General features: G+C 43.6%; 1 protein-coding gene across 2 annotated transcripts in view; it reads right to left on the bottom strand.

Moving 5' to 3' along the window:
* Positions 1-26,294, bottom strand: part of acat2 (acetyl-CoA acetyltransferase 2) — a 119,467-nt gene that overhangs the window by 54,045 nt on the left and 39,128 nt on the right. For both annotated transcript variants that reach the window (XR_013888260.1, XM_080200315.1), the window contains exon 5: positions 21,960-22,103. Coding sequence is in view for 1 of the 2 variants with exons in the window: in XM_080200315.1 (XP_080056441.1) it covers positions 21,960-22,103 (144 nt within the window). In the remaining variant the exon portion in view is untranslated. The remainder of the gene's footprint in view (positions 1-21,959; positions 22,104-26,294) is intronic.

Below are 26,294 nucleotides of genomic sequence, written 5' to 3'. Positions count from 1 at the left end.
AGTCTCCTTCTGTGGGGCAGGCATACCATCCTTGCCTGAGCAGTTGGACATCACAGTCAAAGGGGATTTGGTGTACCTGTACAGCCTTGGAAAGTCTGTGATGGATTGCTACAAGGTCTGCTATCCAACTGATGCTCCTCTTCCATGTTACTCATTCGTGGGACATGGACGTTGCTGGCTGGCCAGCATTTATTGCCCATCCCTAGATGCCCTTGAGAAGATTCTGGTGAGTAGCCTTCTGAATTGCTGCAGTCCATGTTCTGCGGGTTGACCCACAATGTCGTTAGGGAGGGAATTCCAGGATTTGGATCCACTGACTGTGAAGGACTGACAATATATTTTCAACACCAAAAGATGAGTGGCTTGGAGAGGATCTTGCAGGCGGTGGTATTTCCATGTATCTGCTGCTCTTGTCCTTCTAGATGGAAATGGTCATGGCTTTGGGAGGTGCTGTCTAAGGACCTTTGGTGAATTGCTGCAATGCATCTTGTACATAGTACACACTGCTGCTACTGAGCACCGATGGTGGTGGTGGGATTGAATGTTTGCAGATGTGGTGCCAATCAAGCGGGCTGCTTTGTCCTGGATAGAGTCAAGCTTCTTGAGTGTTGTTGGAGCTGCACCCATCCAGGCAAGTAGGGAGTATTCCATCACACTCCTGACATGTGCTTGCAGATGGTGGATAGGCTCTGGGGAGTCGGGGGTGAATTACTTGCTGCAGTATTCCTAGCCTCCGACCTGCTCTTGTAGCCACTATGTTTATGTGGTGAGTCCAGTTGAGTTTCTGGTCAATGGCAACCACAAGGCTGTTGTCAGTGGGGGATTTAGTGATGGTTACACCACTGAATAACTTGAATAACTTCTTTGAACACCATTGAACCTTGAATAACTTTTTTGTTTTGGTCTTCACGGAGAAGGACGTGAATAATTTGCCGGGTGTTAGCGATGGAAATATGGTAGGAGTGGAGGGCCTGAATGACATTATTGTTAATAGAGAGGCAGTGCTCGACAGACTGGAGGGACTGATTGTGGACAAGTCCCCAGGGCCGGATGAAATGCATCCAAGGGTTCTGAAAGAAATGGCGGAGGTGATAGTGGATGCCTTGGTGATTATTTTCCAAACCTCGCTGGATTCTGGGGAAGTGCCAGAAGATTGGAAAACGGCTAATGTTACGCCGTTGTTTAAGAAGGGTGGCAGGCAAAAGGCAGGGAATTATAGGCCAGTTAGTTTAATGTCTGTTGTAGGTAAAATGTTAGAATCCGTGATCAAGGACAAAATAGCGAGGCATCTTGAGGAGAATTCTTTGATAGAACAGACGCAGCACGGTTTCGTTAAGGGGAAGTCGTGTCTGACGAATTTATTGGAGTTCTACGAGGATGTGTCTAAGGCGGTGGATAGAGGAGAGCCAGTGGATGTGGTGTTTCTTGATTTTCAGAAGGCGTTTGATAAGGTGCTTCACAAGAGGTTATTACAGAAGGTCAGGGGGCATGGAGTTGGGGGTAGGGTGTTAGTGTGGATAGAGGATGGGCTGTCAAATAGGAGGCAGAGAGTGGGGGTCAATGGGTGCTATTCGGATTGGCGGTTGGTGACTAGTGGAGTGCCCCAGGGGTCGGTGCTGGGGCCTCAGCTATTTACCATTTATATAGATGATCTGGAGGAGGGAACCGAGTGTATGGTGTCGAAATTTGCTGATGACACCAAGATTGGTGGAACGGCAAATTGTGCGGAGGGTGTGGAGAGTCTGCAGAAGGATCTAGATAGGCTGGGTGAATGGGCCAGGAACTGGCAAATGGAATTTAATGTTGGCAAATGTGAGGTTGTCCACTTTGGTAGGAATAATGGTAGGAAGGACTATTACTTACGTGGCAAAAAACTGCAGCATGCAATGGTGCAGAGGGACCTTGGGGTCCTTGTGCATGAGTCGCAAAAACCCAGCCTGCAGGTGCAGCAGGTGGTCAGGAAGGCAAATGGGATGCTGGCCTTCATAGCGAGGAGGATTGAATATAAAAGTAGGGAGGTCTTGCTGCAGCTGTATAGGGCACTGGTGAGGCCGCAGCTGGAGTACCGTGTGCAGTTTTGGTTGCCGCACTTACGCAAGGATATTTTAGCCTTGGAGGGAGTGCAGAGGAGGTTTACTAGGCTGATACCGGAGTTGAGGGGATTGAACTATGAAGACAGGCTGAATAAACTGGGCTTGTACTCGTTAGAGTTTAGAAGAATGAGGGGAGATCTCATTGAGACATATAAGATGATGAATGGGATGGATAGGATAGAGGTGGAGAGGCTCTTCCCGCTCAGAAAGGACAGTAGGACTAGAGGGCACCCTCAAGATAAAGGGCGGGGGGGGGGGTTTAGAATGGAGTTGAGGAGGAACTTCTTCACTCAAAGGGTGGTGAATCTCTGGAATTCTCTGCCCGTTGAAGTGGTGGAGGCTGCCTCGCTAAATATTTTTAAGACGCGAGTTGATAGGTTTTTGATAGGCAAGGGGATTAAGGGTTATGGGGAGAGGGCGGGAATGTAGAGCTGAGACACGACAGATCAGCCATGATCTTATTGAATGGCGGGGCAGGCTCGAGGGGCTAGATGGCCTACTCCTGCTCCTATTTCTTATGTTCTTATGAATGTTAAAGGGCGGTGGTTGGTGTGTCTCTTATTGCTGATGGTCATTGCCTGGTATTTGTGTGGCATGTTATTTGTCACTTGTCAGCCCAAGCCCATTAGTCGTCCCTCAATCTGGTTATGCCTCCTTTATTGTGGAGTCCAATAGGCGTAGGCAAAGGTCATAGGTAGAAGAGGGCACTCACAATGTTAAAGTGGTGGCGCGGGCTCGTTGGGCTGAAGGGCCTGTTTCCCATGCTGTGTTGTTCTTTGTTTAAGCCTGGATATTGTCCAGATCTTGATGCATTTGAACATGAACTGCTTCAATATCTGAGGAGTTGCGAATGGTGCTGAACATTGTGCAATGATCAGCAAACATCCCCATAATGGGGGGAAGGTCATTGATGAAGCAGCTGAAGATTGTTGAGCCTAGGACACTACCCTGAGGGACTCCTGCAGGGTCAGTCATCCCTGGAGCTGGGATGACTGACCCTGCACAACTGCAACCATCTTCCTATGTACCAAGTATGACTCCAACCAGCAGAGAGTTTGTCCCCTGATACCCATTGATTCCAGTTTCGCTAGGGCTCCTTGATGCCACACTCAGTCGAATGCAGCTTTGACGTCACTCTGGAATTCAGCTCTTTTGATAATAGAAACATAGAACAGTAGAGCACAGTACAGGCGCTTCAGCCCTCAATGTTGTGCCGAGCCATGTCCAAACCCAAGATCAAGCTATCCCACTCCCTTTTGTCCATGTTTGAACCAAGGCTGTAATGAGGTCAGGACCTGGTGAAACCTAAACTGGGCATCACTGAGCAGGTGCTGCTTGATAGCACTGTTGATGACCTCTTCCATCACGTTACTGATCATCGAGAATAGACTGATTGGGCAGTAATTGATCAGGTTGGATTTGTCCTGCATTTTGTATAAGGACAAGAGATGCCTGAGAGCCCATCTCTGACTTCTCAAGGAGTCAGGGCTCCTGACTCCCTTCAGGAGAAAGGGCTCCTGAAGGGAGAATAGGGTGCCCTGTTCCCATCGCATCCAGCCACTGATGGATCCTACTATGGCCAGAGTGATATTGTCCAGATCCAAGTGCATATCTGGCAAAAACCGCTGGACCCTGGTCTCCATAGTGGTCGCAACAATTCCAATGGTGACCGCAATTCATTTGATGCAGACGCCTTCATCTGGTGCTAGTCTGGTGATGGCTTTTGATAACCTTGCCTGATGTATACCTGCCTGTCTTTGGAACTCTAACATTTCTCTGAGGGCTGATTCTAAAGGCTTCTTATCAGACCCAAATTTAGCAGGAGCCTGGCCTCCAGTAGTCCTCACAGCATCTTTGCGTCTGCCTGCTGTGGATTCATTTCTGTGATGTGCTGACCAGATGGCAAACTGCTGTAAAACTAGGTGCCACCAAAGTGTGTGCCTGTGGGTGAGTGGAGAGTGCACATCAACACAATGAGCTTTTCTTCGGATGCTTCATCAGAATCTCAGTGTTCTGTGGAGTGATGAGCTGGCCAGTGGCTTCTCATGGCCTTTTTTTCCTGGTGGGCAGTAATGGAGAGAAAAGATAATTAGTGATTGTCTGGGGTATTATGTACATTAAAGAGCATTCACAATATCGGCAGGTGGACGAAGACTACGGATGGACCCTCACTGACTTGTTGGGAGAACACCAATCTCACCTTTGGCGCAGGAACAGACTGTCTTCACCAGTTAGCTCTGCTACCTGCTCCTCAAAGGGGATAAGCCGCCTCAGCTCTAGCATCCCACTGGGATTTCTGGGATTTCTCCTTGTTGTGAGTGATCTCGTCCTGCAAATAACAGATGGACAGGCTGTGTAGCTTGGATGCAAAAACAGAAAAGCATGCCTGCCCTTGTGTGCATTGACTGATCTTGTGCAGGATGTCATGAGTTGGAGATATTAAAGTGTGCATTGAGAGAATCAGAGATGATGTCCCTTGCACTTGTGGTCTGAGATCCCTTTGGCCTCTAACCCTGCGAATGCCTAATGACCTTATGAGAGTACGAATTGAGAGTGAGGAAAAGTTTGATTTATGTTGGTGAAGTGTGAGATAATTCATTCTCTTCGGCATTATACAGCAGTCTTCCTCTGAGGTCCGGGCGATCTTCTTCCAAGCCTGCATTATGAGGTTAGTGAACTAGCTCCCATCACAAGGGCAGAGGGTCTTTGCTGGTCCTTGATTGCCTGGAGGAGATTCTCCATATACTTTTCATAGTACTTTGAAGCAGATGATTTGGTTCTTGGGGCCATTCTGGTATTTGGCACAAGACGTCCTAGGCTGCAGAGTGAATTTGTCTACCTGAGTGGATTTTAAATATGGTTCCCGGCCCTTCATTCCTATAAAGTAATGACAGGATGAACAAATCTCAGCCCACCCCACCACAGGCTGCTTGTCTATGCATACACAATGAGCTGAAAAGTGGATGATTTGGCATGGTAGAAATCATGCCAACTTTCTCACTCATTGCTACACTTAATCTCCAGGGTGGAAAATTCCATCCAACTTGTCGAGACAGAACATACAACCATAATTTCAGCAGTGAGCAACTCTGAGTAACCAAATGGTGACTCAGTCCTGTTTGCATTTTTATAGCTTATTCTTGAGTTTGAATTTAGTGGGTCCAGAATACTCCACTTTTGGCTAATGCCTCTGTGCTGTTAAATATTAAATCAGACCTGTTAGTATCAGCTACTTCATATGCAAGCAAATTAATAATTACATGAGCCCGAACATGAAAATTAACTGAAACATTTCTGATGGCAGCTATGTTTATGGTGCCAGTGGAAATGAAATGAAAGTGAAGTGGAAATGGTCAAGTGCTTTAAGTTTCTGGGTATCCTGAGCACCTGACCTGGTTCTCTATGCCAACGCTATAGTTAAGAAAACCCACCAAATCTTCTACTTTCTCTGGAAGCTAAGGAAATTTGACATGTCCCCTACGACTCTCACCAATTTTTGCAGATGCACCATAGAAAGCATCCTTTCTGGATACATAAGATTGAATAATGTTGAATCTTGTTGCACAGATTAAATCCCAACGGATTCAGGATAAGGTAGCCAAATGAATACAAAATTGGCTTGACGACAGAAGATAAAGGGTGGTTGTAAAGGGTTGTTTTCCAAACTGGAGGCCTGTGACCAGCAGTGTGCCTCAGGGAATGGTGTTGGGTCCACTGTTATTTGTCATTTATATTGATGATTTGGATGAGAATATAGGAGACATGGTTAGTAAGTTTGCAGATGACAGCAAGATTGGTGGCATAATGGACAGTGAAGAAGGTTGTCTAGGATTGCAAAGGAATCTTGATCAATTGGGTCAGTCGACTGAGGAATAGCAGATGAAGTTTAATTTAGATAAATGCAAAGTGATGCATTTTGGTAGATTGAAACAGGGCAGGACTTACTCAGTTAATTGTAGGGCACTTGGGAGAGTTGCAGAACAAAGAGATCTAGGGGTACAGATTCATAGCTCCTTGAAAGCGGAGTCACAGGTGGACAGAGTGGTGAAGAAGGCATTTGGCACGCTTGGTTTCATTGGTCAGAACACTGAATACAGGAGTTGGGCATTGGTAAAGCCACACTTGGAATACTGTGTACAGTTCTGGTCACCTTATTATAGAAAAGGTTTTCTTGAACGAGAAAGAGTGCAGAACAGATTTACTAGTTTGCTACCAGGATTTCAGGGTTTGAGTTTTAGACTAGGACTTTTTTCCCTGGAATGTAGAAGATTTGGAGATGATCTTATAGATGTCCATAAAATAATGAGGGGCATAGATCAGCTAGATAGTCAACATATTTTTCCAAAGGTTGGGGAAATTAAAACTAGTGGGCATAGGTTTAAGGTGAGGGGGAGACAAAAGACAGGCAATTTTTTCCCACACAGAGGGTGGTGAATGTCTGGAACAAACTGCCAGAGGTAGTAGTAGAGGCGGGTACAATCTTGTCTTTTAAAAAGCATTTAGATAGTTACATGGATAAGATGGGTATAGAGGGATATGGGCCAAATGTGGATTAGCTTAGGGGTTTTTAAAAAAAGGCAGCATGAACAAGTTGGGCTGAAGGGCCTGTTTCCATGCTGTAAACCTCTATGATTCTGTGACTCTAAACAATATTTTGCACTGTATACCAATACTTGAGACAATAATATATCAAATCAGATCAGTGGGGGAGTGTGTATGAACTGGTGTCTGAACAAATGATTTGTAGAATGTTCTGTTGTGTGCAATGACCTAGTTTGAAAGCTTGTATTGAGTCAGACCCTAACCCAGGGATGCCTTTGAGATCCATTTTTTTCAAACAGTCATCCTAACACAATCTACCAGCGCAAACTTCCCACAGGGACATTCAACCATGTTGTGCAATATAGGCCTTACACTGCCTGTCTCATGGATAAAAAGAACAAAGAACGAAGAACAGTACACCAAGCCTGTGCCAACAAATGACACCTTGCTAAACTAAAGACTTTCTGCCTCTTTATGGCCCATATCCCTCTATTCCCTACCAATTCCTGTATCTGTCAAGATGCCACTTAAGCATTGCTATTGTATCTGCTTCTGCCAGTGCATTCCAGGCACTTACTATCCTCTGTGTAAAAGACTTGCCTTTCATATCTCCTTTAAACTTTCCCCCATATACCTTAAGCCCATGTCCCCTAGTAATTGTAATTTCTTTCCTGAGGAAAAGGGCTCCCGACAATCCATTGTATCCATATCTCTCATAATTTTGTAAACTTCTATCAGGTTGCCCCTCAACCTCCAATGTTGAACTGAAAATAAATCAAGTTTGATCAATCTCTCCTTATAGCTAATACCCTCCAAACCAGGCAACATCCTTCTCTTTACCCTCTTCAAAGTCTCCACATCCTTCTGAAAGTGTGGTGACTAGAACTGTATGCAACATTCCAAATGTGGCCTAACTCAATTTCTATTTAGCTGCTACTGACTTACTAACTAATTCTTATACTCTATGGCCCTGATTTTACCAACACGGCCGCCTAAGGCTTGTAATATCACGTCTGAGGCCAATGGGGAATGCCGTTCTGTGAGCCTTGCCCACCCTGATTTCGGGGAGATCGTGCCAGTAAAATCAGGGACTATGAGTGAGGAAAAATGCACCAAGAACATTCTTGCACACTATTGTGCAAAGATTCCTCTCCCAAAAGATTGCTTCCTCCGGGTGGCACAGTGCCTCATGGTCCAGGAACCCCAATTCAATTCCAGCTCCGGCTCACTGCCTCTCTGGAGTTTGCACATTCTCCCCGTGTCTCTGTGAGTTTCCTCCAGTTGCTCTGATTTCCTCCCACACTCCACAAATGTCCGGGTTAAGTGGATTAGCCATGCTAAATTAACCTTAGTGTCAGGGGGATTAGCAGGTTAAATATAGGTTGGGTTGGGGTATAGGTCCTGAGTGGAATTGTAGTTGGTACAGACTAGATGGGCCGAATGTACTGTAGGGATTCTATGATTAAAAAGCATTAGTCATAGAGACATGTAGTGCAGAAAAGGCCCTTTGACCCATTGAGTCTGCACCAACAATAGCTCCCACTAAAGTTGCATTAATTCCATTTCCCAGCACTTGTCTCATATCCTTGAATGTTATGATATTTTAAGAGTTCATCCAAATACGTTTTAAAGGTTGTAAGGTTTCTGGCCTTCACTGCCTTCCTAGACAATGCATTCCAAATTCTCACCACCAGCTGAGTGATTTTTTTTTCCTCAAGTCCTCTCCAAATTTCCTGCCCCTCACTCTAATCCCTCATGATGGATTTCTCAACCAAACAGAACAGGTACAAAGAACAAAGAAAATTACAGCACAGAAACAGGCCCTTCAAGCCTGCATCTACCATGCTGCCCAACTGAACTAAAACCCCCTACCCTTCCGGGAACCATATCCCTCCATTCCCATACTATTCATGTATTTGCCAAGACCCCTCTTAAAAGTCAAGATACTTCCTAGTCACCCTTCCATATCCCTCATAATTTGATACACCTCAATCATGTCCCACCTCAGCCCTGAAGAAAACAATCCACACCTATCTAGTCTCTCCTAGCTCAAATGTTCCTCCCAAGTAACATCCTGGTGAATCTCCTCTGTATTCTATAGAAAGATAGAAAATAAAAGGGCTACTATAAGATTGGCAGATTCTACTAGGGTTTTTGTTTAATCAGCTTCGATGTAGAATTCACTTTAAATCAATGGAGAGCAAGTTTGCTAGTAATTGTAATGATATGTTTTAAATACTTTGTAGTTTTAGAGATGCATGTAATACCTTTAATTAGTCCATACATATAAATACATCTTCTATACATTTTTAGAAATTAAACAAAGAAACTTTGATGCATAGTTAGAGTGCCCTTTTGATACCAAACATATGTTAGATACATTCCTTTAAAGCACTCAACTGTTGGGATCACAAAGCCATAGAAGAGACTTAATCGCCTCACCAGACGTCTTATCAGAAACAATTGATACAAGAGTGAGCTTTAATGAAGCTGCATTCACAGTTTCTAGTCAAAACAGAGTCAGAAAGATATTAATGTTTTAGCCAATTGAAGAGAGTTATGGTAGGGGACTTAGTGGGAACTGATAAGAATTAATGGTATCATGATAATACTTCTTCTAATTGTAGACAGTGATAAAAAGCTCAGTCATTGAATTGATAAACAATATATACATGTGTTTCATTATGTTGGTAATAAACAAAACTTATCAGGGGTATAATTGGGGAATATCCTGAAAGCAAGAGGAGTTGACCACATCCTTTAGAGATTCAATTAACTTCACTGACAAGACCATAGAATACTAATAGTTTTATCAATTAAAGGATACCATGTGAGATTGTTTTAGTGAAGATGCTTTGTGAGGCTGCTATCAAAAATAAAGACATGATGTCTAAGAGACCAGAGGATAGGCTTAGGGATGATATATTGAGGTATCCTACATAGATCAGGGCGGTTCAGTATTTTTTCTATTGGATCAATACATAAAGTATGTAATTTGTAACACTTTGGATTGTGTCCAACTGACTGAGCTGCAGAATTGTATAAACTGGGATGATTTTTTTCATCCGTTGGAGTGGTGTCTCGACCCATTGTATCAGGAACTGACCCCCTTGCTAGTAAGTAAAATAAAGACAATCTGTCAGTTAAGTATCTTGTATTAATGTGTGTTTGTGTTAAAGTCAAATCTGGAAGTCAAGATTTTGACAGTATTCTTTGACAGTCCCACTGAGATTGCTTGCTCCTAGCTGGTGAGTAAACAGACACAAGACACTCGCTGGATTCCGGTGAAGTGCCGGAAGATTGGAAAACGGCTGATGTTACGCTGCTGTTTAAAAAGGGTAGCAGGCAAAAGGCAGGGAATTATAGGCCAGTTAGTTTAACGTCTGTTGCAGGAAAAATGCTTGAATCCGTCATCAAAGAAGAAATAGTGACGCACCTTGAGAAGAATAGTTTGATAGAGCAGGCACAGCACGGATTCGTTAAGGGGAAGTCGTGTCTGACGAACACTGGAATTCTATGAGGATGTGTCTAGTGCGGTGGACGGAGGGGAACCGGTGGATGTGGTGTTTTCTCGATTTTCAAAAGGCGTTTGATAAGGTGCCGCACAAAAGGTTGTTACAGAAGGTTTGGGGGCATGGAGTTGGGGGTAAGGTGTTAGCATGGATAGAGGATTGGCTGTCAAATAGGAGGCAGAGAGTAGGTGTCAATGGGTGCTATTCGGATTGGCGGTTGGTGACTAGTGGAGTGCCCCAGGGATCGGTGCTGGGGCCTCAGCTACTTACCATTTATATAGATGATCTGGAGGAGGGAGCTGAGTGTAGGGTGTCAAAATTTGCTGATGACACAAAGATAAGTGGAAAAGCAAATTGTGCAGAGGGTGTAGAAAGTCTGCAGAGGGATTTAGATAGGCTAAGCGAGTGGGCGAGGACCTGGCAGATGGAATACAATGTTGGCAAGTGTGAGGTTATCCACTTTGGCAGGAATAATAGTAGGAGGGATTACTATTTAAAGGGCAAAAAGCTGCAGCATGCTATGGTGCAGAGGGACCTGGGGGTCCTTGTGCATGAGTCGCAAAAACCCAGCCTACAGATGCAGCAGGTGATCAGGAAGGCAAATGGGATGCTGGTCTTCATAGCAAGGGGGATTGAATATAAAAGTAGGGAGGTCTTGCTGCAACTGTACAGGGCACTGGTGAGGCCGCAGCTGGAGTACTGTGTGCAGTTTTGGTCGCCGCACTTGCGCAAGGATATTTTGGCCTTGGAGGGAGTGCAGAGGAGGTTCACTAGGCTGATACCGGAGTTGAGGGGGTTGAACTATGAAGACAGGCTGAATAGACTGGGCTTGTACTCGTTGGAGTTAAGAAGGATGAGGGGGGACCTTATAGAGACGTATAAGATAATGAAGGGGATGGATAGGGTAGAGGTTGAGAGGTTCTTCCCGCTCAGAAAGGTCAGCAGGACCAGAGGGCACAGCCTCAAGATAAGGGGGGTACAGTTTAGAACGGAGTTGAGGAGGAACTTCTTCACTCAAATGGTGGTGAATCTCTGGAATTCTCTGCCTGTTGAAGTGGTAGAGGCTGCCTCGCTAAATATATTTAAGACGCAGGTAGATAGGTTTTTGGTAGGCAAGGGGATTAAGGGTTATGGGGAGAAAGTGGGAAAGTGGAACTGAGCCACGACAGATCAGCCATGATCTTATTGAATGGCGCGGCAGGCTCGAGGGGCTAGATGGCCTACTCCTGCTCCTATTTCTTATGTTCTTGTGTTCTTGCACAGCGGCTCTCCAGGGAATGACTAACTGGCCAGTATAACAAAAAGGTGATTTTTTTTTAGTCACTAAAGAGGCCCTTCTTTGGATGTTTCAAAGTGCAGTCCATTTGTCCCAGCGGGTGTACTGCGATATTTGACTTATTTTAGGAATGAGTTTTTTAAAAATCACTTCCTCTTTTTAGCTTAACGACAAAGGGACAGATTGTTGAAATTTCACTCCTGAACAGACCGGGCAGATTGTCTGAGTTTTTCAAACTGGAGGCCTGTGACCAGTGGTGTGCCTCAGGGATCAGTGCTGGATCCACTGTTATTTGTCATTTATATTAATGATTTGGATGAGAATATAGGAAGCATGGTTAGTAAGTTTGCAGATGACACTAAGATTGATGGCATAATGGACAGTGAAAAAGGTTATCTCCAATTGAAATGGGACCTTGATCAATTGGGCCAGTGGGCTGACGAATGGCAAATGGAGTTTAATTTAGATAAATGCAAGGTGACACATTTTGGTAGATTGAACCAGGGCAGGACTTACTCAGTTAATGCTGGGCATGGGGGAGACTTACAGAACAAAGAGATCAAGGGGTACAGGTTCATAGCTCCTTGGAAATGGAGTCTCAGGTGGACAGAGTGATATGAAGACATTCAGCATGCTTGGTTTCATCGGTCAGAATATTGAACACAGAAGTTGGGACATCTTGTTGAAGTTGTATAAGACATTGGTAAGGCCACACTTGGAATACTATGTACAGTTCTGGTCACGCTATTATAGAAAAGATATTATTAAACTAGAAGGAGTGCAGAAAAGATGTACTAGGATGCTACCAGGACTTGATGGATTGAGTTATAAGGAGAGGCTGGATAGACTGGGGCTTTCTTCTCTGGAGCGTAGAAGGCTGAGGGGTGATCTTATAGAGGTCTATAAAATAATGAATGGCACAGATCAACTAGATAGTCAATATCTTTTCCCAAAGGTAGGGGAGTCTAAAACTAGAGGGCATAGGTTTAAGGTGAGAGGGGAGAGATACAAAAGAGTCCAGAAGGACAATATTTTCACATGGAGAGTGGTGAGTGTCTGGAACAAGCTGCCAATGGTAGTAGTAGAGGCGGGTATAATTTTGTCTTTTAAAAAGCATTTAGACTGTTACATGGGTAAGATGGGTGTAGAGAGATATGGGCCAAATGCGGGCAATTGGATTATCTTTTTAAAAAAAAGGTGGCGTGGACAAATTGGGCCAAGGGCCTGTTTCCATGCTGTTAACCTCTATGACTCTCTGACTAAATGAAAGACATAATAAGAAGGAGAGAGAGTTCCTATTCCCTCTGGGAGAGTAACAAGCCCTTGTTTGATGGGGCGAGAAAGGTCAGACAGGGCTCCTCGTATGATAGGACCAATCCTTGTGTAATAGGATCATAAGTGAGACTAACTAAAGTGCACTGTTAAAATTTAAGATACTGTGTTAAGGGCTCTGTCTGCAGTGGTGAACAACACAGACCGAGAATTGTTTATATGTTTAGTTAAAGTATAACTTTGTACTGTTTGTGATATTTGTTGTGAGTTTTGTACTTTGTGTTCCAGTTGAGCTCTTGGGAATCAAATCACTGAGAAATAACGGGGAGTTACACAATAAATCACCCTTAACTGGTCGAGTTGCTGTGATAATCGGTTGATCGGCAAGCGAGTGGCTTGTATCCAACAAATATCTCAGACACCCAGATTGAGCCGGAATTAAGAGCCAAAACGAGTCACATGAAGACCAGGTGAACTGGGTGTAGAGAACACCAGTTGGAGCAATGGGTGATACTGTGATGCATGCCAACTCAATCAGTTAAGAGAATGGGAGCTGGTTCGAGAAAAATCCCTTAGAAGGTAACACCAGCTTTAGATTTTAAAATTGCGGTCAGTCATCCATCAGTAACCTGCAAAAATGAGTAGAATGGGCCAAGGGTAAGAATAAATCTTTCCCACCTGATGGTACATTCAACCTCGATAGTATAACCTGTCTAGAAGAATGCCTTTTGAACAAAGATGTTACCCTTAACTGATTGAGTTGCTGTGATAATCGGTTGATCGGCAAACAAGTGGCTTGTATCTAACATATACCTCAATTCCGGCTTAGTCTGGGTGTCTAAGAGCCGAAAGGGGTCATGTGAAGGCCAGGTGAAGTGGGTGTAGAGAACACCAGTTGGAGCAACGAGACTGTGATACTGGATTAAATACTATCTGTTATTGCGCTGCCCATCTGACCAACCGATCTATATCTTCCTGTAACCTACAACCTTATTCTTCACTATTCACCATCCTACCAATCTTGGTGTCATCTGCTTATCATTTGTCCCACAATTAGCATTCATATCATTATATATATAACAAACATTAAGGGACCCTGCACTGAACATTGTGGCTACTGGAAACCGACCTCATTCAAACAGCCTTCTACACTTTGTGTCCTATTACAAAGCTAGTTTCAGGTCCATCTCACCAAGTTTCCTGAATTCCATATGCTTCATAAGAACATAAGAAATAGGAGCAGGAGTAGGCCAACTAGCCCTTCGAGCCTGCCCCGCCATTCAATAAGATCATGGCTGATCTGTCGTGGCTCAGTTCCACATTCCCGCCCTCTCCCCATAACCCTTAATCCCCTCTCTTATCAAAAACCCGTCAACCCGCGTCTTAAAAATATTTAGCGAGACAGCCTCCACCACTTCAACGGGCAGAGAATTCCAGAGATTCACCACCCTTTGAGTGAAGAAGTTCCTCAACTCCGTTCTAAACCCCCCCCCCCCCTTTATCTTGAGGCTGTACCCCCTAGTCCTACTATCCTTTCTGAGCGGGAAGAGTCTCTCAACCTTCCCAATCAGTCTCTCATGCGAGACCTTGGCAAAGATTTTGTTAAAATCCATATGAACTACATCAACTACACTTCCCTCATCCACACATTTGATCACATTTTTGAAAAATTCTATCAAATTTGTTATGCATGATCTCCCTCTGATAAAGTCATGCTGACAATTTCTAATCAACCCATGTCTTCCAAGTGGAGGTTATTTCTCTCTTTCAGAATTTTCTTCAAGAGTTTCCCTGTAATTCCCATTGTGATTCCTGGTTCATCTCTACCACCTTCTTGAAAAGTGGAACCACATTAGCTGTCCTCCAATTCTCTGCAACTTCCCCCACAGCCAGAGGAACAAAAAATTTGCGTCAGAGTCCTTGCAATTTCCAGGCTCACCTGCCAGGATTGCCTGGGATGCAATTCATTGGGAATTTGTCCATTTTTAAGCCAGTCAGAGCCTCCAATACCTCCTCACCTCCTACGTCAAACTGTTCAAGGTCCTCATAGCCCCTTTTCTTGAATTCTGTACCTATGTTCCTCTTTTCCTGAGTGAAAGCTGATGAAAACCATCAATTTAACATCCTTCCAATGTCCTGCGGCTTCTCCCCTTGGTGACTAATAGGCCATACTCTTTCCCTGGTTAACCTCTTCCCCTTAGCATATTTATAGAGTATCTTAGGATTCTCTCTAATCTTGTTTGCAAGTCCCTTTTTGATGCCCCTCTTTATTCTTAATTGCTTTCTTAAGTTCCTTCTTGCACTTCCTTCATACCTTTTGGGCCACAGTTGAAGCCCTTTGTACTTGCTAAATGTCTTTCTCTTCTTCCTCATCTAGTCTTGAATTGTCCTAGTCATCCAAGTTTCCCTTCACTCCAACATTTCTCCTTTTAGGAAACATGATGGACCTGTTATCTCCCATTTCATTTTTGAATGTCCCCATTGCTCCGCCATAGACTTACCCACAAGGAGTTGTCCCCAGTCGACTTTGGCAGATCCTGCCTTATTTTAAAAAAATCTAACTTTCCCCCAATCCAAACCTGTCTTCTGTAGGCCATTTATCTCCTTGTCGATAACAAACTTTGTGGTCGCTATTGCTAAAATGCTCTCCCACTGCCACATTGAACACTTGTCTGCCTTGTTCCCCAGAACCAAATCCAGCACTGCTTCATTCCTTGTTGGGCCCTTTACATATTGATACAAAAAACATCCCCAAAAACATAAAGAAATCTGCCCCCTCTAAACCCTTTACACTATGACTATGCCAATTTATGTTGGGGAGGTTGAAGTCCTCATTTTTCCTCCCACCAGCCTCAGTATTCAATGATTCTTCGCCATTTCTATCCACTCCAGCATGATGTCATAACCAAACACATCTTCTCGCTCCCCCTGTCAGCATTCTGCAGCAATGGTTCCCTCAGTAACTCTTCCATCACGCCTAACACTCCACCCATTGCCCACGGCACCTTCCCATGCAATCATAGAAGACACAACACCTGCCCCTTCACCTCCTCCCTGTTCACCATCCCAGGGCCCAAGCATTCTTTTCAAGTGAAGCAGTGTTTCATGTGCACCTCCTTTAGTCTGGTTTAATGCATTTGTTACTCACAGTGTGTTCTGCTCTACGTCGGAGAAACCAAATGCAGACTGGGTGACCACTCTGCAGAATACCTTTGGTCTGCTCACAAGCAGGACCCAGATCTTCCTGTTGCCTGCCGTGTCAACACACTATCTGCACACCTGTCCACATGTCTGTCCTTGGCCTGTTGTAACATTCCAGTGAAGCCCAACACAAATTGGAGGAACAGCACATCATCTTCTGATGAGACACTTTATAGCCTGTGGACTTCACACTGAGTTCAAATCATGAACGCTCTCCTTCAGCTCCACTCCATTTCCATTTATTTTATTTCTTTTCATTTTATTAATCCATTTTCATTATTTTTTATTACTTTTTTTTATTATTTTTAATTTTCATTTCTTCCACAAAAAACTGCAAAGGGTCGTGAACGAAGCCCAGTCCACCAACCTCCCATCCAATGACTGCCTACACCTTCCACTGCCTTGGAAAAGCAGCCAGCATAGTCAAGGACCCTACGCACCTCGGACATGCTCTCCTCCACTTTCTTCTGTCGGGAAAATGTCTGAGGACATGTACTAACCAACTCAAAGACAGCTTCTCATCTGCCATCAGACTTTTGAATGGATCTATCTTGTATGAAGTTGATCTTTCTCTGCTCCCTAGCTATGACTGTAACACTACATTTTGCACTCTCTCGTTTCCTTCTCTATGAACGATATGCTTTGTCTCATAGTGTGCAAGAGACAATACTTTTCACTGTATACTAATATATAGATCATGGAATCTCAGAACCCTACAGCGCAGAAAGAGACCCTTCGGCCCACTGAGTCTGCACCGAACACAATCCCAGCCAGACCCTACCCCTATATCTCTACATATTTTACCCACTAATCTACACATCTCAGGACATTAAGGGGCAATTTTTTAGCATGGCTAATCAACCTAACCCACACATTTGTGGGAGGAAACCTGAGTACCTGGAGGAAACCCACACAGACATGAGGAGAATGTGCAAACTCCACACAGACAGTGACTCAAGCCAGGAATCGAGCCCAGGTCCCTGGAGCTGTGAAGCGCAGCGTTAACCACTGTGCTAGCGTGCCGCCCCAAATGTGACAATAATAAATCAAATCAAAATATAGCACACAACAAACAATACTTTACACTGTATACTAATACGTGTGACAATAATAAATCAAATTAAATCACAAGTGCTGGACAGAAGTGCATGCCAGCTCTAAATCACACTCTGGTGAGCTCCTCAGTGTTGCGTGTAAACAGATAATAGGGTCTGTGATAGCTGAGACCACTGACAGTTGGAGGCCAGGCTCTTGCTACACCTGAAGCTGATGACAGGCCTCAGATGAGGGTCACACTCACAATGTTGCAGTTCTAAAGACAAGACATGGGGGAATCTGAGTGTTGTATGAGATATTGTGATCAGCAGACACTGGAGGTGTCCAACCAGGCCACAAATTCTGAAATGTCTCAGGTGGACAAGCACATTTCTTCTTCCATGGAGACGTTGGCGACCATCATAGAGTGGCAGAATCAGGAGACCTCTCAACGGGTGCCTAGTGTGAACAAAAGCCTGCAGCTGACACATTGAGCTGTCGTGACCACCATCAACCAACAAGAGGCAAATGAAGCCCAGGGCGTCCCTCCAGGAGCACCTTCACCCGCAGAAAGTAAGGAGGTGTCAGCCCGAACAAAAAGGACTGAGGAGATGCCAACTGAAAAAACTAGAGGATACTTCTTAGGCAGTCTGAGGGCTGTGAATAGCTTCCCGCCCCCTCTGCCAGTACTCAAACCTCTCCAGTAACAGCAGCAGCCACAAAATTTACCAAACTTCGCTGGAATCTGGGGAAGTGCCGGAAGATTGGAAAACGGCTAATGTTACGCTGCTGTTTAAAAAAGGTAGCAGGCAAAAGGCAGGGAATTACAGGCCGGTTAGTTTAATGTCTGTTGTTGGAAAAATGCTTGAATCCGTCATCAAAGAAGAAATAGCGAGGCACCTTGAGAAGAATGGTTTGATAGAGCAGACGCAGCATGGATTTGTTAAGGGGAAGTCGTGTTTGACAAATGTATTGGAATTCTATGAGGATGTGACTAGTGCAGTAGACAGAGGGGAACCGGTAGATGTGGCATTTCTCGATTTTCAAAAGGTGTTTGATAAGGTCCCGCACAAAAGGTTGCTTCAGAAGGTTAGGGGGCATGGAGTTGGGGGTAAGGTGTTAGCGTGGATAGAGGATTGATTGTCTAATAGGAGGCAGAGAGTTGGTATCAATGGGTGCTATTCTGATTGGCGGCTGGTAACTAGTGGAGTGCCGCAGGGATCGGTGCTGGGGCCTCAGCTATTTACCATTTATATAGATGATCTGGAGGAGGGGGCTGAGTGTAGGGTGACGAAATTTGCTGATGACACAAAGATGAGTGGAAAAGCAAATTGTGCCGAGGGTGTGGAAAGTCTGCAGACGGATCTAGATAGGCTGAGCGAGTGGGCGAGGACCTGGCAGATGGAGTACAATGTTAGCAAGTGTGAGGTTATCCACTTTGGCAGGAATAATAGTAGGAGGGATTACTATTTAAAGGGCGAAAAGCTGCAGCATGCTACGGTGCAGAGGGACCTGGGGGTCCTTGTGCATGAGTCACACAAGCCCAGTCTGCAGGTGCAGCAGGTGATCAAGAAGGCGAATGGGATGCTGGCCTTTATAGCGAGGGGGATAGAATATAAAAGCAGGGAGGTCTTGCTGCAACTGTACAGGGCACTGGTGAGGCCGCAGCTGGAGTACTGTGTGCAGTTTTGGTCGCCGCACGTGCAGAGGAGGTTCACTAGGCTGATACTGGAGACGAGGGGGTTAGACTATGAAGAGAGACTAAATAGATTGGGTCTGTACTCGGAGTTTAGAAGGATGAGGGGGGATCTTATAGAGACGTATAAGATAATGAAAGGGATGGACAGGGTAGAGGTAGAGAGATTCTTCCTGCTCAGAAAAGACAGCAGGACTAGAGGGCACAGTCTCAAGATTAAGGGGGGGCAGTTTAGAACAGAGTTGAGGAGGAACTTCTTCACTCAAAGGGTGGTGAATCTCTGGAATTCTCTGCCCATTGAAGTGGTGGAGGCTACCTCGCTAAATTTATTTAAGACACGGGTAGATAGGTTTTTGGTAGGCAAGGGAATTAAGGGTTATGGGGAGAAAGCGGGAAAGTGGAACTGAGCCACTTCAGATCAGCCATGATCTTATTGAATGGCGGGGCAGGCTCAAGGGGCTGGATGGCCTACTCCTGCTCCTACTTCTTATGTTCTTAAAGTTGTCTTGGCCCCATCATGCACCCAACAGTCATTGAAGGCCACGGAGCATGGACATCAGAACTCAGCGTCCAAGTCATCTGCACCTCATCTAAGAAGGGAACATTAACACCACTAAGGTTTCTTTGTAAATATTATGTTTGTGCTGCATTAACTTTGCTTTTTCAGCAATGTGCTATAGTCATTAAGGATGTTCTGATGTTGGACTGGGAAAGAAATCAGTGTGTATGTATTGGACATGATGTTTTGCTGCCTCAATACGTGTGAGCAACAGATCATCAAAAAAAAGACTGGACTATGTAAGATTCTGACATTTGACTTCAATCCACAAAGGAAGATCTTTGTCCAGCTGTCCCTCTTTGCATATATAGGAAGATAAAAAATATGAGTAGAAGTAAGCAAATTTAGCCCTTCAATCCTGCTTCACCATTCAACAAGATCATATCTGATCTCTCCCTGGTCTCAAATCCACCTCCCACCTTTTCTCAATATCCCCCTTCCCCTTTTTTATTAGAAATATGTGCATCTCCCTCTTGAAGCCATTCAATGATTCAAACTCCACTGTGCTATGGGACAGTGAGTTGTACAAATTCACCACCCTCTTCATCTCAGTTTTAAATTTACCTCCTCACAACCTATGTCTGTGACCTCTTGTTCTAGATTGATTGATAAAAGGAAACATTTGATCTACATTTACTTTATCAATCCCTTTTGAAATATTATACATCTCGATTAGATCCCCTCTCATCCTTCTAAACTCCAGTGAGTACAAGGCCAAACTGTTTAATCTTTACTCATGCGTTAACTCATTCATCTCCGGAATCAATCTGGTAAACCTCCTCTGAAGCGCCTCCAGAGCCATTGCATTCTTCCTCAAATAAGGAAACCAAAACTGAACACAATAATCCAGATGTGGTCTCACCAACACCCTACACAACTGCAACAACACTTCTCTACTTATATACTCCAGTCCTTTTGCAATAAATGCCAACACTCCATTTGCCTTTTCCATTATGTGCTCCAGCTGTATACTGACTTTCTGCGATTCATGAACATAGACATCTTGATCCCTCTGCTTGGACGTATTTTAATTCTGGTATCAAATAAGGATGAGGTTTACAAAATGTATAACATGGTTATTCATTTGTTAATGAAGAGAGGCATGTCAGGAGCAGGATCAGGCATACCTAAAAATGAGATGTAAATCTTGTGAAGCCAAAACACAAGGCTACTTGCATGCCAAACAGCATAAACAGCACGCAATAGACAAAGTGAAGAGATTGTACAACCAACGGATCGGTTCTAAGCTCTGCAGTGCTGCCACTTCCAGACTTTTGTCTAAACTCCCCACTGCCTCAGCAAAGCAGCCAGCATAATTAAGGACCCATGCAGCCCGGACATTCTCTCTTCCACCTTCTTCCATCAGGAGAAAGATACAAAAGTTTGAGGACACGTACAAACCGACTCACAAACAGCTTCTTCCTGGCTGCCATCAGTTTTGAATGGACCAACCCTGCATTAAGTTGATCTTTCTCTAGCTATAACACTGCATTCTACACTCTCTTGATTCTTCTTCTATGAATGATATGCTTTGTATAGTGTGCAAGAAACAATACTTTTCACTGTATATTAATACATGTGACAATAATAAATCAAATCAAAATCATGAAGACTGGTGGACAATTAAACAATTCACTACAGGAGGAAGCTCTGCAAATATCCCCATCCTCAATGATGGAGAAGCCCAGCACGTTAGTACAAAAGATAAGGCCGACACATTTGCAACAATCTTCAGTCAGAATTGCCATCTCAGCCTCTTCCAGAAGTCCCCAGCATCTCAAATGCCAGTCTTCAGCCAATTTGATTCACTCCATGTAATACTGGATACTGCAAGGGATTTGTGCTCTAGAACTTGCTGCATTAATAGCCAAGCTGTTCCAGGACAGCTACAACACCGGCATCTAACCAGCAATGTGGAAAATTGTCCACCTAAGTCTTGTACACAAAACAGGTTAAATCCAACCCAGCCAATTACCAACTCATCCGCCTATTCTCGATGTTAAGCAAAGTGATAGAAAGGGAGCTTTTAAGTGACACTTGCTTTGCACTAAAATGTTCACTGCTCTGTTTGGGTTCTGCCTAGGTCACTCAGCTCCTGATGTCATTACAGCCTTGGTTCAAACATGGACAAAAGAGTTGAAATCCAGAAGTGAGGTGAGGTGAGAATTATTGCCCTCGACATCAAATTAGCATTTGGCATCAAGAAGCTCTCGCAAAACTGGAATAAATGAGAACTGCGGGAAAATTCTCCACTGGTTGCCTAGAACAAAGGAAGATGGTTGTGATTATTGCAGATCAATAATCTCAGTTCCAGGACACTGCAATGCAGCAGGGCTGGAGGTGCTAACTTATATAAGCACTTTGATACACTATATGTTATATTTCATATGTTATATGAACTTTATGACTTGAAGTGCCTGCTCCACAACTAATTCACCAGTGACATTAGTTGTCAACACTGACAAACAAAATAATATAAATACAAAAGCGGAAAATGCTGGAAAAACCCAGCAGTTCTGGCAGGATCTGTAGTGAAAGGAACAGATTTAAAATTTTCAGTTTGTATTACTTTTGCTCAGAGATGGAATACAAAATTTGAGATAAGTTTTAATGCCCCAATGTTAGGCAGCAATTTCAGAAGAGGAAGACAGGTATTATTTGCTGGAGATTGAAATACCTCTCCTGCAATCTAGTTCCTCCATCCCAAAAAACACAGCTGATCATGGACAATGTTGAAGATCAAAGCACCTCCCAAAAGGAATCACACAAATACCTTTTCTGGATGGGACAGATACAGGAACAATTTCTTTATCAAAAAATCCTGCTTTTTGTGCTAGCTCAGTTCTTTTCTGGGACTCCACAGCAAACTTGTCCTGCTCTTCCCGATTAATGTTCCATTGCTTGGCCACATTCTCGGCTGCAAAAGGAGAAGAGAAATAACAAAGTAAAACATGGTGCTGTAAAAATCATGATCAGTTGTTTTCCCTGTTGTGAACATGGAGATCGGGGAGGGTATAGAACAGATAAATTAATCAATATAGCTTTTTTTACACTATTGGCCTTAGTCAAAATGTTCCCTTTTGCCCGCAAACTCGATGTCTGTATTAGTACAGTCTGGCATACAAACACTTAATCTGCAATCTTTTCACATGGTTTCTGTTTTAACTCAAGAGTTAAAACTCTGCGGAGATATTACACTCACCATGTCCGGTTAGCTCTAGTACTTCCGAGTCCTTGAAAGCACCCATGTGCTGTAAAACTGAGAGTCTATGGCCAATTTGAAATCAATGATTATATCTGCTTCAATCACCTGCATGGGTTCCATATTATTATCACTTGCTGTGTCACTCCACCCTGACTTTTCAAAAAAAATGTTTTGGTCAACATCTTAAATCTGTGCCTCTTTATCCTTGTACCATCAACTAATGGAAAGAGCTTTTCTTTATCGAAACCTGTTATAATCTTGCACAATTCTATTCAAATATTCAAGTCTCCCATAGCTCTATAGAGAGCCATCTCACCCTTCCAAATTAATCATGTAATAAAACCCACCAATCACTAGAATCATTCAGGTAAATCTCTTCTGCACTCTCTCAATGACCTTCACATGCTTCCGAAAGTATGGTGATCAGAAATGAGCACAACACACTATTTGGGCTCTAAGGTTCAGCATAACTTCCCTGCTTTGGTGCTTAATGCTCAGATCTGAGAGCAAGGTGTGACATCCAGTCCGCAAAAAAAAATTGAGAAATCCTGACTACATAAGTAAGAGGCTGGCATCATGTAGTATGGCACAAATTCCAGCCAGCCCCAAGAGAGGAAGGACTCCTAGTTCCCATCCCCACCACAGGTCTCAGAATGAAAACTTCCACTCCCTCATAACATTTAAAAACTACTTGGATATGTACTTGAAGTGCTATAATTTACAAGGCTATGACTCCAAGAGCCAGAAAGATTGCAAGGCTTTTTGTCATCCAATGAAGATGCAACTTCCTTACATGCTGTAAATTCCTATGATATCTGAGGTGCATTTTCCAAAGGTTGCTGTGATAACTATTGAACAGTTAACACAGATTAAAGGGGGATTTAAAGTTTTACAAATTGGAATTATGTACAAGAAAATCACATACTGTGCGGGTGTTGTCTTGAAGTGTTTGAGGAAAAAAATTAGAATCTTTGTTTTAAATAGAGTTGAGGAATCTTCACTGCCAGTTCCAATTCAGTTACATTAAATTTGTATCTACTGAAATGTGGGTTGTGAAAGAAAATAATCCTATTTCGTTATGACAATAAAGTGAGACGAGAATTGATTCACTGATTAAAAATTTTACTTTTCCGCACCACTTTATTTAGGCCCTAGTATTAGCCAGATAGAGCAAGGGGATGAATTACTTAAACTCTACATTTACTCCCCTGCCCAACCATCTCCCACTCATTATCAGAATGAAGCAGGAAAAGAAATGGTGTGATTGCTTAAAATCCAGATCTTGGTCTTTAAAGTGGACTTGGACCTGTTTTGTGTCTGGTAACAAAAGTCAGTAAAATCGTGCCATATTCTGTCAGATGGATTCCAATACAACAGCAACAGACATGTGAGTAAAATAAATAAATGTGTCATATGGATGATTACGGGCAAGATCAGTTATGGTGGATTAATCATTTAATTTTTCTTTCAGTGCTGTGCCTAGTTAGTTGTGTTATATATTTAAGCAGTTGTGTGATTGCTGTAAGAGCCGGTCACATGATGTCATTGGGGTGTTAGTGTGTGCCTAAACTGGACAAGATGCTGGGCAAGACGACAGCTCAGTGACTATCGCTGATTGCTGTGCAGACACATGGATTTGGGCCGGTGTCTGTGGGAGTTTGCGCATTCTCCCTGTGCTTGCGTGGGTTTTCTCCGGGTGTTCCGGTTTCCTCCCCACCCCAAAGATGTGCTGTTAGGCTGACTGGCAGGAATAAATTGTCCCCAAATCAGTTTCCCTCAATCTGGATGACCATAAAACATTAGATAGGGGTCATGGGTAGAGAGGTGGACTGGTGGTGTTGAGATGGCAGCGCAGGCTTGTTGGGCCGAAGGGCCCGTTTCTCGGGCTGATTTTGTTCTTTGTTCACAGGCTGCTGCTTAGTTTCATATTCTACTCCTACATATCTTTTCTAAAATATGGTGGCCAGAAATGCATACATTATTTGGGGTCTAACTAGAACATTTTGAAAAGGTTCAGCATAACTTCCCTGCTTTGGTACTCAATGCTCTTAGAATAAATCTTTATTGTTATTTTGAATCCCCATGTGCAAACGACACTTTTTTTTATTTATTTAAAACCCACGATCAAAGCACTGACACATGATTGACTTCATCATCGTCCAATCCCAAGACTAAAAAGATGCCCTCATCACCAAAGTGATGGCTAGTGCAGATGGCTGCTGGACAGACCACCAGCTCATCTGGTCCTTTATGTCCAGCAAACTTCACCAGAAGCAGCAGAGGATGATGAAACAACTCAGAAAAAGATCGACATTGAGCAGCTTCAAGAGCCAAACGTGCTAGTGAACTTCCAACAATATCTTCTCCATAAGCTCCAAAGTGCTCATTTTAATGGAGTGGAGGAAAACTGGAAAGAGCTGAAGACAGCCATCATCTCAAACTGTGAAGAAACCATCAATCACAAACTAGGAAATACCAAGTCTGGTGAGATGAGCATGACCATAACATCCAAGAACTCATCGACATGAAGAGGAAAGCTCAGTGCCTGGCAAAACAACATTAGCAAGGCAGGGAAATCAAGAACCAATGATGGACTGAGAAAACTAAGGAGCTACAACTCCTCACTGACAAGCACGATGCCAGGGGCTTCTTCAGTGCCACCAAGGCAATACGTGGACCCAACACCTGAGGCCTCAAATTGGTGCAGAGTAAGGACAGAAATCTCTTGAGACAGAAAGATGGAGAGAACACTTCCAAGAACTCCGAAACCATGACACAATCATAGAGGAGGACATGTTTGAAGAAATCCTCCAAGCCCCCATCAGACATGATCTTGGATTCCCAGCAAGCGTGGACAAAGTCAAAGCCACTATTAAACACGTGAAGAACGGAAAAGCTATGTTATGATGCAACCAATGATAACATGCTGTGATGGTCAGCTGACTCAATAGACAGCGTAACCAATGGCAAAACAGTGTGGTCTTCAGCTGACCAGATATAAATAGAAAACAGATGGATTGTAGACAGCATTTGTGGCCCCGGGTGTGACATAATGAAGTATTTTCATTACACCTTTTCTTTTTGATTTACTTTGTGAAGTTAGTTCTTTTATTGCTTGTGACTGGAGTACCCCTACTGGATGAACAACCCAAAGGAGCAGACAGGATTTCAGCAGAGATTTTCAAATCTGGAGAAGAAATCACCAGTCATCTCCATCAGCTGTTCCTGAAAATCTCAGACAGAGAAGAAATTCCTGCTGACTTCAGGGATGTCACTTTCGACACCATCTACAGGAAAGAAAAAGTAGACTGTAGAAACTATTGAGGAACCTCCCTACTCTCCATCACCAGGAAGATCATTGCCCAAATCCTTGCTAGTCAGTATGGCTTCTGATCAAACCATGGAACAGTGGACAAGATTTTCATTGCTTGACACCTTCAAGACAAATACCAGGAGCAACATCAACCATTTGACAAAGCCCTTATTGATCTGACCAAAGCTTTTGATTTGATGAATCAGAAAGTGCTATGGAGGACCCTGTCAAAGGCTGATTGTCCAGAGAAATTCATCAACATCCTTTGACTCCTTCACATACAGACATCAGTGACAGTCCTCATCAACAGAAATAAGACAAAAACCTTTCAAGTCAAGACTGAAGGCAAGCAGGGATGTGTCATCCCATCCATGCTTCTTGAACCCATTCGACGATTCAGACTCCACTGCACTATGGTGCAGCAAGTTCCAGAAATTCACCACCCTCTGCGAGAAGTAGCTCCTCCTCATCTCAGTTTTAAATCTACCACCTCACAACCTATACCTGTGGCGTCTTGTTCAAGATTACCCCATAAGAGGAAACATTTGGTCTACATTTATTTTATCAATCCCTTTTAAAATGTTATCTCC

This window comes from Carcharhinus amblyrhynchos, chromosome 12, assembly GCF_965287045.1.
Source record: "Carcharhinus amblyrhynchos chromosome 12, sCarAmb.v2.hapA, whole genome shotgun sequence".
NCBI classification, from domain to species: domain Eukaryota; kingdom Metazoa; phylum Chordata; class Chondrichthyes; order Carcharhiniformes; family Carcharhinidae; genus Carcharhinus; species Carcharhinus amblyrhynchos.
This window is presented reverse-complemented; position numbering and strand designations above follow the sequence as displayed.